The sequence below is a fragment of the Stegostoma tigrinum genome, chromosome 27, assembly GCF_030684315.1.
Source record: "Stegostoma tigrinum isolate sSteTig4 chromosome 27, sSteTig4.hap1, whole genome shotgun sequence".
NCBI lineage: Eukaryota > Metazoa > Chordata > Chondrichthyes > Orectolobiformes > Stegostomatidae > Stegostoma > Stegostoma tigrinum.
This window is the reverse complement of record NC_081380.1, coordinates 24,107,258-24,122,338: the sequence shown is the minus strand read 5'-3', so window position 1 is coordinate 24,122,338 and position 15,081 is coordinate 24,107,258. Positions and strand designations below refer to the sequence as shown.

The window sequence follows — 15,081 nt, the reverse complement described above, 5'->3', positions numbered from 1 at the left end:
GAATGGCTGAAACGAAGTGTAAAATTCTGACCTTCGATTTACCACTGATGTTCTTCAAAGATGATCGTTATGATCAATGGAAGAATGAAGTAGATATATGACACAGTTTGAATCCTTACCAAAGAAAAATCACAGTATAGCCTTGGCATTGCCACTGGCCATTAGAAGCAGGAGCAAGTATAAAATATTCTCAGAACTAAAGGAGGTTCCTAATTCTGCGCATGTCTTTAAATTGTTAGACTGTGCTAAGGTGTAAGACATGGATAGACCCCCTGGCATTAATTGGAGTTAGGTTTTCAAAAAGAAACACAATTTCAGAGCAGATGTCAATAAACTTAAAAACAATTCTTGGAAAAACATTAATTGCCAGTGGCCTTCATGGCTCACATCAGGCATTTAGAAGTAACATGGATAAAACAGGGACAGAAGAGCTGAAAACCAGAGGTGAGGTGAGAGTGACAGCCCTCGACATCAAGGTCACATTCGACTGAGGACAGCATCAAGGAACCCTTTTTTAAAGGGGTATTGAGGAAAATTTCTCTGTTATTAGGAGTTGTACCTGGCATATAGGAAGAGGGTTGTGGCTGTTAGACATCAATCATCTCAGCTCTAGGATATCTCTGCAGGAATTCCTCAAGTTAGTGTCCCAGGCCCAACCCCCTTCAGCTGCTTCATCAACAACCTTCCCCCCATCATACAGGTCAGGAATGGAAATGTTTGCGACAATCACACATTCATAATACCTCTGATACTGAAGCAGCCCATGTTCAAATACAGCAAGATGCGGACTACATCCAGGCTTGGGCTGACAAATGGCAAGTAACATTTGAACCCCACGAATTACAGGTAATGACCATCTCCAGTAAGAGGCAATCTAACCCCTGCCCCTTTACATTCAATGGTGTTACTATCACCGAAGCTCACAATAATAACATCCTGAGGGTTAGTATTGATCAAAATCTCAACTGGACTCACCACTTAAACACAATGGTTACAAGAGCAGGTCAAAGACTAGGAATACTGTGATGAACAACTTAACTCCTGACTTACCCATATCCTGTCCACCATGTACAAGGCACAGTGAGGAGTATAACGGAAAACTCCCCATTTGCCTGGCTGGATGCAGGTCCAACAGCACTCAAGAAGCTTAATGCTGTCCAGGATGAAGCAGCCTACTTGATTGGCATTACATCCACAAGCATCCACTTCCTCCAGTACTGATGTTTAATAGCAGCTGTGTGTACTACTTGCAAGATGAGTCCAGAAAATCACCAAATTTCTTTAGACAACACCTTCCAAATCCACAACCACTTATATCTAAAAAGGACATGGGCAGCAGATATATGGGAACACCACCACCTTCAAATTCCCCTCCTAGCCACCTACCATCCTGACAAGGAATAATGTCCCTGTTCCTTTACTGTTGCTGGTCAAAATCTTGGACTTCACACCCTATTGTGTGTCAACCTACAGCATGTGCACCACGGCAGTTCAAGAAGGCAGCTCACCAACACCTTTGCAAGGGCAATTAGGGATGAGCAATAAATGCTGGCCTGCTAGCAAGTCCCATGTCCAACAAGTGAATAAAAAACAACATAAATAATGGGACATTCAGCAGTAACAGTGATATAAGATCATTCAAATACGAGCTAGATAACACTAACACTAAAGGAGAATCATAACAAAGTGAAGTGAGGGTAGAGATTAAACCAGAAGACAAGAAATTGGAAACTATAACAGAAGAATGATTCCCTGGAATCCCAGTAAATGGTCAACAATTGTTTTAGATGCAACTCAGAAATTCCATTATGTAATAAACTGTCCGAAATAAAATAAAAAGATTTTTGAAATGACATATGGCATTGAAGATTTGGAAAGAAAAAAGTGGGGGAAAAGCTATCCGGGGAAGGTATTCTATTACAGCAGTTATAATAGGCTTCAGTCCAGAAATGAATGAGTCTGCAACTAAAACAATCAGTTGTGCCACGTTGGAACATGGATACTTGTCCACAGTCTCTGGAGTGGATTGGTAAAAATGTTACCTCGATTCTATGAATAAAAAGTGCCAAAGTAAGGTTAAAGAATTGGAAAATGCTGCCTGTTTCAGGTTTGGGGAAGATAATGCACTGAAATCACTAAAAAAGAGTGGTGATTCCCTGTAACAATAGGTAAGTCATTTTAACGACACAAATTGCGTAACAAGTGAAAATCCTTACAATTGACCCTTTATTGTTGTAAAAACCCATCTGGTCATTAAAGGGAGGGAAATCTACCATTTGTGCCTGATTTGGTCTGCATGTAAATCCAGATCCACAACAATGTCACCCAGTTCAAGAACCATAAGGGCTGAACAACAAACACCCAAGTCCCAGCGAATAACAAAGAAAAATCTATACTAAAGACTCAAATGAAATAGACGTGGAACAAAATAAGACAATTGTGGTGGAAAATCTTCAATTTTCAAATTTTCAAAATCCAGACATTATTGTATCCCCTTAAGAAGATGCAATAAACACAATAACTATTGCTGCAGAGAAGTACTGGGGCAACCACCTGGGCTAAAGACTGCTAGGTCCCCTAGACCTGATGGGTTGCATCACAACACAGATATATTCCAGTGAAGAAGGAGGATTCTAAGAAGGGGATGAGCCAACCAAAGTCAATCATTAATATAAAAGTTCACAGCAAGAACATACTTAAATACATAAAAAGGAAGAGATAGGCCAAAGTGAACATTGGCCCATTAGAGATTAGGCTGGTGAAATCATGACAGGGAACCAGAAAATAGTGGAGGTGTTGAATGAACACTTTGCATCAGCCTTTTTTGTAGAAACCACTAAAGCATTCTAAAAATGCTAAATGACCAAGGTGCAGAAAAAAAGGGAGTAAAATATATACAATAACTACCATGAGAGAAAAAGGACTGGGGACACTAATAGGGCTAAAAGCTGATCAGTCCCCTAGATCTGACAAGTTGTATCCTAAGATATTAAAAATAGTAGCTACCAAGATAATGGATTCACTGCTAGTGACCTTCCAAGAATCTTCATAATCTTGAAACATCCCATTGGATTGAAAAACTGCCAACGTAACACTCTTATGTGGAAAGGGAGGAAACAAAACAAAAGCAACTATACATCATCTTACATAGCCATCTCCCACCAGAGCGGTCTCAGGGCTCTCTGCTTCTTTCTAGAACAAAGCCTTAAACAGTCCCAACCCACCACCACCCTACTCCTCCTTGTGGCCAAGTTTGCCCTCATCATAAACATCTCTTTTAACTTCTCTCATTTTCTACAGGTCAGGGGGTGACTGCATTGGCCCCAGTTATGCCTGAGTCTTCACAGGGCATGTGGAACACTCCTTGTTCCAGTCCTGTTCCAGCTCCCACCCACAACTCTTTCCCTGATAGATCAATGAGATATTGGCTGCTTCCATGTCTCGTCCAGAATTGGAAAAGTTCATTGATTTCACTTCCAATTTCCACTCTGCCCTCATTTTCACCTGGTCTATCTCTGTTTCTACTTTTGGGGATAGACAGGCCACTAATATCCACAATAACCCATTCACTCCCACAGCCACCTGGACCCTGCTTCCTGGAAAGACTCCATTCCATTTTCTCAGCTCTTCCATCTCCGTTGCATTTGTTCTGATGATGCCAACTTTTATAAGGGAACCTCTGAAATGCCCACCTTCTTCCTCAACTTAGGATCCCCCAGAAACTCAGCTGAGCCCATGTCCCACACTTCAGCTCTGACCCCTCTCTCCATCCCTTAACAGCAATAGGGTTCCTCTTGTCCTAACTTACCATCCCACCAGCATCCACATCCAGAAGATCAGCAGCTAGTATTTCCGCTATCTCCAACTAGATGCCACCACCAGACACATATTCCCTTCCCCTCCCTTGTCCGCTTTGCGCAGGGAACATTCCCTCCAGTATACTCTTATCCACTCTTCCTTCACTTCCAACACAGCCTCACAGCGCCTTCCTCTGCAACAGCTGACAGCGCAACACCTGCCCATTTACCACCTCCCTCTTCAGTATCCAAGGGCCCAAACATACTTTCTAGGTGAAGCTCCACTTTACCTGCACCTCACACAATCTAGTCTACTGCATTTGCTGCTCACGATATAATCTCCTCCACATTGGGGAAATTAAGCACAGACTGGCTGACTACATCGCAGCACATCTACATACTGCCTGCAAAAAAGACCCTGAGCTTCCAGTTTCCTGCCACGTTAACACATCACCCGTTCCCTGGCCAGTATCTCTGTCTCAGGTTTGCATCAGTGTTCTAGCGAAGCTCAGCATAAACTGGAAGAACAACACCTCATTTTCCATTTGGGGACCCTGCAGCCCTCTGGATTCAGTCTCAAGTTCAATAATTTTAGGGCCTGAACTCTCCAATGTCTTAGCTCCCGAACCCACACAACAGGCCTTGTTATCACATAGCCTGCCATTACATACTACCTATTGTTAGTCACGAACAGTCCTCATTAACAACTGTTCATCCTTCTTGCCAGACTGTTATCAATTCCTTTGTCTGTCCAACTGCTCTTTTCTCTCTTTGGGCTCTATCCCCATTGATCACTTACTCCTTACCCCATTCCTCCACACTATCTTCTGCATATAAACCTACATTTTCCTAGATACCCTCAGTTCTGAGGAAGGGTCACCAGACCTGAAACATTAATACTGATTTTTCTTCACAGGCACTGCCAGACCTGCTGAACTTTACCAACAACTTCTGTTTTTGTTTCAACAGTAACTATAGACCAGTTAGCTTAATACCTGTAGCTGGGGAAATGTTAGAGTCTATTAAAAATGATTTAATTACATAATATAATCAGGCAGCATCAGCATAACTACATGAAGGGGAAATCATGCCTGTCAAATTGACAAAAATTCTTTGAGGAACTAACAAGCATGATAGATAGCGGAGAACCAGTAGATGTAATATATTTGGATTTCCAAAAGTTGATCAATAAGGTATCACACATTAGACGACCTAATAAGAGTTGGGAGTTGTATATTAGCATGAACACAGGATTAGATAATTAATAGAAAACAGAGAATTGAGATACCAGGGGCATTTTCAGGATGAAAAGCTCTAATTAGTGAAGTGCCAAAGCGATCAGTGCTGGGGCCATAATTATTCACAATATTAATGACTTGGAAAGTATATGTTTGAAGATGACACAAAAATAGATGGGAAAGCAAGTGTGAGGATGACACAATGTATATAACAGGTCAAATGAGTGGACAAAAAATTGATGTATAATGTATTAAATTGCGAGGTTATGCGCTTTGGCAGGAAAAAAAACCCAATGTTACTTAAATGGAGCGAGATTGTAGAAAACTGCAGCACAGGAGGAGTTAGGGTTGCTCATCCATGAATCAAGATATGTTAGCATACAATTTCAGTACCAACAGGGAAGGAAAATCGAATGTTAGCCTTTACTTCGAAGGGAGTGGAGCGTAGAAAAAAGGTAGTCTTGCTAGAAACATATAAAGTACTATTGAAACCACACACAGAATACTGTGAAAAGCTTGGCTCCCCTTATCTAATGAAAAACATATTGTATTGGAGTCCAGAGAAGGCTCCCTAAATTGTCCCTGGATATGAAGGGAGTTGCTTATGAGGATGAGTAGAGTAAATTAGGCCTGTGCTTATGGAGTTCAGAAGAATGAGAGACTACCTTATTGAAACATAAAGGATTCTTAGGAGGTTGGACAGGATTGATCCTGAGAGATTGTTTCCTCTTGTGCAATAGTCTAGGACAATTATCTAATTATTTACTCCAGTATAATCCCATATAATCTCAGTGTAAGGGGTCACCCATTTAAAATAAAGATGAGGAGGACCTTTTTTTATCTCTTTGGAAGATAGTAAACTTGTGACTGGGTCTTTAGTTATATTCAAAACTGAGGTATGTGTACCTTTTAAATCTCTAAAGCAATTAGGGGTTATTGGGAGGAAACTGAAGTTGAGAATAATCAAATCAGATATAATCTCATTGGTGGAGCAGATGTGATGGGCTGAATGGCCTAGTCATACTCCTAGGCCTTGTGGTCTAAAATTAAGTAAACATGTGAAAGGCAAATAACATAGTACAGGCTCTCAAATGGCCCTGGAACTGATCATGGTCCGTGGAAAAGATCACAACTTGGTGAAAGGAACTCAGATCAAAGAAGGGAAACGTGCTGTAGAAATCTAGAATGAGGACTGGAAGGGCAGTAGGGTACACAGTTACCCTGTATAAGAACAAAGACTCCAGGATAGGCCAGAAATACCACAAGAAGTAAACACTTAGAGATTGAAAAATTTTAACGGCTATTAATAGGTTAGACAAGTGGATAAAAATGCCAAACAAAAGAATTGGAAATCTGGAAATTATTTGGTGTATGCGCAAGGTGCCAGATAATGGACAGCTAGCCTTATCAAACAGATAATGATTTTTGTTGGTACAGATAATTCTAAAGCCAGATTAGTGGCCATGGATTCCAAAGACCCTTGGTGATCAAAATGTTAGAGTCAATTCTGCTATACCAGGAAATATAAGCATGAAGATTTTCTTAGCTCTTTCAGTGACACATTCCTGGGAATGTAAGCCGATTGATGTAAAAACTATATTTTGGCATAAAGAAAAATTTCAAATGGATATCTTTTTTGCAGCCTTCTAAAGAATTTAGTTATGCAGAAGTGAAATTACTGTAAAATTAAACAAGTGATTTTGAGTTATATAATGTTCTAAGGAATTTCTAAGTTGAGTCCACACTACTGAAAGGGGATTGTATTTAATTAACAGTAGATGCATGAATGTTTTATTGTTATCACAAGGAGAAACTAGCAGGCATCATTTTGATGCATTTTGATAATTGTGGAGAGGTTCTGCAGAATTTGAGAGCTATGTGAGAGACAAAATATAAAGGAGTTTAAAACTGGCAGTCAAAATTTGGGGGCCTTTGAATATAAAGAATAGATGTCAAGTAGATTAACTTTGAATCAACATTCTTGGTTAGTACAGGCCAATTACATCCCAATAAACAGGCCAGAAAGAGAATTCTGCATCCAAGTTACAAACAAACCAGTTAAAAGGTTTGAGATAACAAGGTGTAGAGCTGGATGAACACAGCAGCCCAAGCAGCATCAGAGGAGCAGGAAGGCTGATGTTTTGGGCCTAGACCTTCTTCAGAAAATTTTTCTGAAGAAGGGTCTAGGCCTGAAATGTCAGCCTTCCTACTCCTCTGACGCTGCGTGGCCTGCTATGTTCATCTAGTTCTACACCTCGTTATCTCAGATTCTCCAGCATCTGCAGTTCCTACTATCTCTGAAACAATTTTAACCCCATGGCAAAGCCTCTTCTAAGGACGCCTACCCTAAAGAAGTTACCCTCCTCCCTCCAAAAAAATTTTTCCGAAGAAGGGTCTAGGCCTGAACAAAATCAGCTTTCCTGCTCCTCTGATGCTGCGTGGCCTGCTGTGTTCATCCAGCTTTACACCGTGTTATCTCAGATTCTCCAGCATCTGCAGTTCCTACTATCTCAGTTAAGAGCTTTGATTTGTCAGGTGAACTGGTTGCACACTAGAATAAGACCAAATGCTGTTCATGGCTTAGTGGAGCTCAATACCATGCTAAAACATGTCGTAGGATGAGGAGGTTCTGAGAATAAATAAAACATTGAATAGATTAAATTCAGGAAAATATGTATTCAAGTTTCCAGTCTTGGATGATCCAAAAGTTATGAAGTTAGTCATTTTTAGCAATTCTTCATATGGCAATCTTCCAAGTCATTATTCTTGCATGACAAGTTTTATCATATTCTTGGTAGGAGAGAATAAACAGCATTGTCCATTGGTCTTATAAGCCAAGAAAATAAAGGGGGTTGTTAAAAATATCCTAACTGATATAATACCGGCATGAGTGAAACCAATAGATATGGGACTGTATTTTCCAAAATTCTAATGAAAGGGACAATCTGAGAAAATAATTGCCCATAGAATGTTGTGTAGATAATAGTTCTCTGAATTATACTGAACCTTGCAGAACTCCATTGTAGGCAGCCTTCCAATCACAAAGACATTGGTTGACCTTTGCTTCCTACCACTAAGTCAAATTTGTATTCAACTTGCCACTTTTCCTTAGAACCCATGAGTTTTTAATTTTTCCGGCCAGTAGGACTGTTAACACTATTTTATCTCTCCACAAATAGTGTTTTGCCTGTTATTTACAATAAATTCTGCTTTATTTTATGCTTTATGTGCTTTTAAGAAATATATTCTTGGGATATAGCCATTACAAGCAAAGCTGGCATTTATTGTATATCCTACCTGCCCTGAGAAAATTGTGCTGAGTTGCCATTTTGAATTACTGCAGTCCACAACTGTAGTGATACACAAGATTAAGAGTCAACAGCATTGGGGATGGATGGAGGAGGCCTAGTAAATCACATTGTTAAGTTTGTTGATATCTTTATTTAAGGTTAAAAATAAACAGATGGTCACAATTAATTGTCTGAGCACATTTATATTGGGGAGTGCCTGTAACACTGAGTAAGAATGGAAGGTTTCAATCCTTGTGAGCCAGTTGAGTTGTTAGCTACAATTTAACAGCTTCATGATTTCTTAGAAAAGAAAAGTATTTTAAAAGCCAACAATCCCAAACAATTCAGAAAATAAATAGAAGGATTTGAGCTCTACCCTGAGGTCAATCTTCCCTGATTTTACAGACTGGTCCAAATTTGTAAGGCTTATCTGAAATTCATTTTTGAGACTACATTTTTTTCTTAACAGATCACAATGAAGTAAAATTGATTATTTGTACAGTCAAGGCACCTCATGCTGCAAACAATGACAGAGTTTGACAGTACCTGAGTATTGCCAGTTATGTATTCTGCATATTGTGGAGATCTGAATCTGGCGGTTTGTACGGATTTGATATAAATCACAGTAATTTACAATTGCTGTGAAGCTACAGATCTGGTGCATAGATGTCTAACAATGACTTACTTTCTGTCATCTCGGTAACAAGTGGGAAAATTATACAGTTTAGAAGATATTGCTTATTAAAACAACTAATTTATGGCAACTGAGGTCAATTTCAGGAACTAGCAGTCTGTGTACTTATTCAGCTGATTTCTACCAAACTAACCTGGACTCTGGTCCTAAGTTGAGTTAGATGCTTGTTTGTCCTCCTTAATACAGGGACATTGAACTGCAACCCAGCTTTATTGAAAGATAGGGATTTCCTCATACAAGTACAAAGCAATGCACATGTTGACAAATTTCTTTGAAACATCAGTCAAGATAAAATTTGGATCTTTCTACCTGGCATCAAAATCAATGATTCACCATTAGTTGCTATTGCTTGTTGAGTTTCTCCAGCAGTTTCAAGCTTTGTTTGAGAACTCCAGCATTCACAGTTATTTGTTTTATTCACTTTTAGTTTATTGACACATCATATATCCACTATTCAATTATAAATTTCTGGCAATTATAGAGCCAGGAAGTGGTGTCCAGTTATGAGGTAGTAAGATCATTGCTGAAAGTGGGTGATAATATTAAGCTGAATGAAATCACTTCAATTTGAAGAAGAAACGTTTTAATGAGTAGCCTTCTTAAATGAGCAAAAAAGAAAATAATTGATTGGCAGCACTTTAAGAGAAACATTGAGAATTCTCAATTTTTCAATTAAGCTTTGGAATGTGGTTTTAAGATACTTTCGCTTTTTGTGCTTTTATTTGCTGATGCAGTTAATGTTCAACAACCTGTTTCCAGCTTAACTGACAGATATAATAATCTTATTGAACATTTCTGCATTCCTTTCGAACAGCAGTGCAGTGCATTTGGTGGAATGTGCACGTGGAGTGTGCTCACTTTTTTTATCCACAAAAGGTGAACTATGTGATTATTTGGTAAATTGCAAACTGAACTCTTGGGATAAATCTCTCCAAGTAGACGAGATGCTTTGTGATTCAACCATGATGGAAGGCCTAAGTTTTAACTTCAGCTACTGATAACATCAATCAAATGGCACAGGTTGACAAACAGGACATTACTGTTTTCTTCCAGCCTCCTGTTTGTTCTGAGGAAGGGTCGCCAGACCCAAAACGTTAATTCTGTTCTTTCCTTTACAGATGCTGCCAGACCTGCTGAGCCTCTCTAGCAATTTTGTTTTTGTTCTTGTTTGTCTACCTTGGATTCTGGCATCTGCAGTTTTTTTTTGTCTTTAAATCAGCACGGGTTGATGGGTTGGTATTGAAGCAGCTTTAGATGGGGCTGCAGAGATAAGGTATATGAGCTATTTTGGATTTAACCTTAATTCTCAGAATGAATGGTTCAAAGCCAGAGAGAAACGAACAGAAAAATCTCCAACAACGACAAAGCAGAACTATGAAAGAACCACCTATTAGCACAGAAACTTTGTCCTTATGCTACCCAACGATTCCTTCAATAATAATGGCAATTTTGTCTCCACTACATTACCTGAAAGGTCATTCCACATGTTGATCACTGCCTGTGGGAAGTTAAACTTCTTGTACGTTGGTAAAAATTTGTGTGTTGCTAGTTTGACCCAAAGTCACACTTCCTTACTGTGTGGTTTAACTTGAGCAACCTTCCAAATTTACATTAATTTAGTCTCTATTATTTCCTTTACTTCTGTACATCCTAGGTGCCCTTTTCTGAAGGCTGAGATTTCTGGCTGTTACTTCACAGCTGAGTCCTTTGCCAGGAAACGCTGGACTTAACATGCTTCTGGCAGGAGGCATTTGGAAAAGGCACATCCCACACACAACTTTCAATCCATCACATTTAAAGGTCAGCAACTCACAGTCACACATCTGATGTATGTTATTACCAACATCCCCACAGAAGTCCTGAGGTGGAAAATTGCAGCCTCCGAAGGATCAGTATTGTGACTCCTTCTGTACTTGCTTCAAGGATTAAACATCTTCCTAGTGCCCTGAAGGGTTTCCAGATCTCAAGCACCTTCTGGCAAAAAAAAGTGATCTAAAGACTGATTTCCTTCAAATTATAGATATTTCCTGACCAACCTATTCAGAGATGTTATTACACATTTCTAGAGCAGTTAGGGCTTGAAATTGCTGAAAACAGAGGTTGGGACAGTGCCACTATCCTCTGAATTGTAATCTGCTCTTTTGAGGTAAATAGTCCAATAATCCGTTAATTGTCGCTGCACATTAAGTGGACGGTTTAGCAGAGTAAGGCAGCAGTAATTCTCACACTGACCGAAAGAATTGCGGATGCTGTAAACCAGGAACAAAAACAGAAGTTGCTGGAAAAGCTCAGCAGGTCTGGCAGCATCTGTGTAGGAAAAGAAACAGAGTTAACATTTCTGGTCCGGTGACCCTTCCTCACGTAATTGTTTTTTTCCTTCACAGATGCTGCTAGACCTGCCAGGCTTTTCCAGCAACTTTTTTATTCTCACACTGTTGTCACCTCATTTAGATTCTGAGAACGCAGCCTGCAGGCTCCGTTTGCCGGAACGAGTGCGACCCCTTTATCCGTGTAGGAGGCGTTCAAACTAAAAGTCTGTCATAAGGAACCGGATTTGAGCAATGTAAACAACTGAAGCTGGCTCGTCAACACCAATGCTCCAGAATTTTGATTTGAAATTCCCTGTTAAAAAGAAATTCTAACTGACCTGTGAACAGAATAAGAAAATCTGACCTTCTTGTCCGACCGATATAGTCCGTCAGCGGGATTCGCGCAGAGTTGAAACAGGGAGATAACACAGACTGCTCTCCTGACAGCAATATGAGAGACAAGCCCTGACGTTGAGTTTCGTTTGATACTCATTCGGATTCTAAGTTTCGAGAAGCTCCTTTCTTGTTACCTCCGTGCTGTTCAAAACCGTGAGGGCCCCACCTCTTCCCCAGTAACACACTGAGACTGAATGCTCACACATTCGAGGAACACCGTCCCAAAACACAAACTGCACGAAATCTGAATCGGGGTGAATGGGAGCTTAAGGGAACCAGGGTGGGTAAAATCATACTTCTGCCCACCTCCCCTTTCCCTTTCCCCAGGTGAATATTTACTCTTGCGGCCCTTCCCTGAACGTCAGGGTAAATATTGTGGCGAGCTGCAGTTTTGCTGTGAAACTGCTGTCATATTCTAAAGCAGATTGACTGAAAGGCTCAGGGCAAACCCGAAAGAGACATTTGCTGATCCTCAGCAACTCGCACCAATGCTACCTCTTACCGCCGTGCGACAGGGAAATCCGGCTACTCGGCCCGCCGTGGCCGTGCTAGCTCTCTGCAAGAGGCTGCCAATGCAGCTCCCATGCGTGGCTGAGTTGTTCTCACTGGGTTTTGAGGAGACAGAGTCGGGGGTGGGGGGTGGTGAGAGAAGGGATAGCAATATTTTTTCAGTAAGTTAGACTCTCACCTCCACCACGTTCCTGGTGATCTTGCCGAAGGAGTTGGGGATGACGAGGACGATGGGCGCCGGCGAGTTGCTGGAGGCTCTTCTCCTGCCCGAGGTGGTGGGCACCGCCCAGTCCAGTGCCACCAGACCCTCGTCGGCCAACTGCAGGTAATCCCGGACGAAGTGGACGGCGGTGCCCGGGGGCCAGAACACATTCCAGAGAGTTTGCAGGTGGGGCAGCTTGCTCCAGGTACAGCGGCGCGGCGCCCCCGAGCTGAAGCTCAGGCAGCTCCTGAGCAGGTACTTGGCCAGGGCGGAGGGTTTGTAGACCAGCCTCGGCACATCAGTGTCCCCCAGGCTCCGGGCTCCCTTCAGCAAACACCTCTCGGTCAAACTCCAGCCGAAATACAGCCTGGCCGCCAGGTACAGCACGGCCAGGGACACCATGCCGAGTGTGGGAACCCACCATGGCATTGCCCAAGTGCCAACTGGCCGCCAAGCAGGTCCCCCAAACGACAGCAAAACGAATCAAACGATAAAAAAACAACTCAGTGTGTCCCTTCCTTTCGGTTGCAGAGCATGGTATTAGATGCACAGCGTGTAATACCAGCTCCGAATGCTAGCTTTCCAAACCAGACTCACTCTAATTGAAAACGACAGAAACTGTGAGACACCAGACCAATGTTTACTAAAGTGCTCCGCTCCAGTACACCAAAGACACTGACTGAAAGGGATAAACCCTTTTACATGCCCCCATCCAGCCGTCAGAGAGGAAGTTGATGTGATCGCATCGTCTTCCTATTCGACGTTGAGCATCTCGTCCCTTCGAATTAGAAAAAAAACACCAACTTCGCGCCTGCTTATCGTTAAAACCTTTACATCCGCAGTTCCCAGGAGCTCTGGCTCCCACCCACTTTACACGCGGTCTTCATATTATCTCTCATCAACTACCTTAAAAAAAAGGCTCAGGCATCTCCTGGTTATGTAACCTTTCGCTGCGGTTCAGCACTGTACAAAGGCTGCTGTTAATTCAGCGCCTAAAACCTATGACACTTCTAAGCTCCTTAGAGCTTCGCTTCAGCCTCCTCACTGCGATAGGAAGTTCTCTGTGTGGGTCTCTGTCTTCTGCTGAACTCAAGCCCTGTTTTTGAACCAAGCCCTGTTTGAGACTCTCATCATCCTCTTGGCCTCCAGCTTGTGATAAGGGTGCAGCAGGTGCTTCCCTGTTCTGGTTCTCATCCACCGTACCCGAGGTTAAGCTGTGTGTGTCTGTGTACAGCAGAAGCTGAGATATCTGTGAACTGTTAGGGGCCAGTGAAGTGGAAGCATTGTCTGTCCTCTTTTGTGGATTGCAATAAATGCTTGTATTTCTGTTTAACACACAGCCATCACACTTCAATTATGCTGCAGGACTAACCAAAATTCAGGCTCTTCTTGAAATGACAGAAAGGAATTTTATTACCTTTTGGGTCCAGTGACCAAAAAGTTAACTCTGATTTGTCTCCACAGATGCTGCTAGATCTGCTGAGCATTTTTTTTTATTTTTGTTTCTGATTTCCAGCATCCACAATTCTTTAAGTTTTAATTTTATTACCTACTGACCCTGAGGAAAAAAGGTCAGAAAATGGTATATCAAACCACACCCAAAAGCTAGTAATGAGTTTAAGAAGGCAAGAGAATCCATCTGGTAAATATCATCGATCTCCTATATCCTGCTTCCCTGTATAAATTTACTTTCATGTCTCGGCAGTTGGTTGAAGACAAGATGAATGTGGCTTCCACGTGGCTGTTTTCTGTGACCATATCTTGCTAAACCTTAGTGGTCAGGAGAACGCAAACAGTAATTCCCTCTTCAGACCTTTCAGCAGTTTTGCTCCCACCAAATACTTCATTTCCAGATTGAAGCTGCCACTTTTATCCCCTCCCTCAATGCTTCTCGCCTGCCTCCCCACTCCCTGTGTGCTATGCAATTTTTTTCCTTCTACATAGCTCTCTCTTCAAATTTCATCTCCCAACTTTTGTCCAGACCATTTCCTCCAAGAAGCCAGCTGCTCCCTTCAACGTAACTTTAAGCCACTCAACTTCTCCTTCTCTGCACAGTGTTCATGGTCATTGTCAAGCTGCTACATTGAGTACTGTCTTGTATCTTTTTCATGGCACCAAAGAATAATTGTGTTTACTTTTCCTACAAGGAGAACGTATGAGAAATAGCTCATCCCTTGCACAGAGATGTGATAGTAAATCTATGAGTTGTGCAAAGTAACAGAGGGCAAAACACTGCAATTGCAACAGAAAGAGAGGCAAAGCAGTTGAAATGAGAGAATCTTTAATAAGCAGGACGCGAATTACAACATTTTTTTTTCTATTTTTGCTTGAGCAGTTCCATGGCAGAAAATGAGCAACAATTACTAACATCTATTGTTGTTTAAATGATCAGGTAATGAACGTTAATAAACTATACCAAAGGGATGAGCACAATATATGTTTAAACTTTTCTAAATGTTAATTGATACTTAGTAAGGATTAACGGGCTCTTATTTTACTGAATCTTCCTGTTGTAAATCACAAAAGCTTGAGTGATTTATGGATCATGTTTGAACCATCAAGTTAATTTATAATCTTTAATTTCTGCTCAACAATTCATTATTTTAAAGTGTACATTTTGTTTTTGTAAAATGTGAGCAATGGTA

The 15,081-nt window shown here is 41.2% G+C and overlaps 1 protein-coding gene across 1 annotated transcript in view; it reads right to left on the bottom strand.

The window, feature by feature from the left end:
• The window catches only part of LOC125464466 (protein ABHD15-like), a 43,476-nt gene extending 30,066 nt beyond the window's left edge, over nucleotides 1-13,410 (bottom strand). Inside the window, exon 1 of the mRNA XM_048556791.2 lies at nucleotides 12,413-13,410. Within this exon, the coding sequence (XP_048412748.1) occupies nucleotides 12,413-12,865 (453 nt within the window). The 5' untranslated portion in view covers nucleotides 12,866-13,410. The remainder of the gene's footprint in view (nucleotides 1-12,412) is intronic.
• Nucleotides 13,411-15,081: the final 1,671 nt, after the last annotated feature.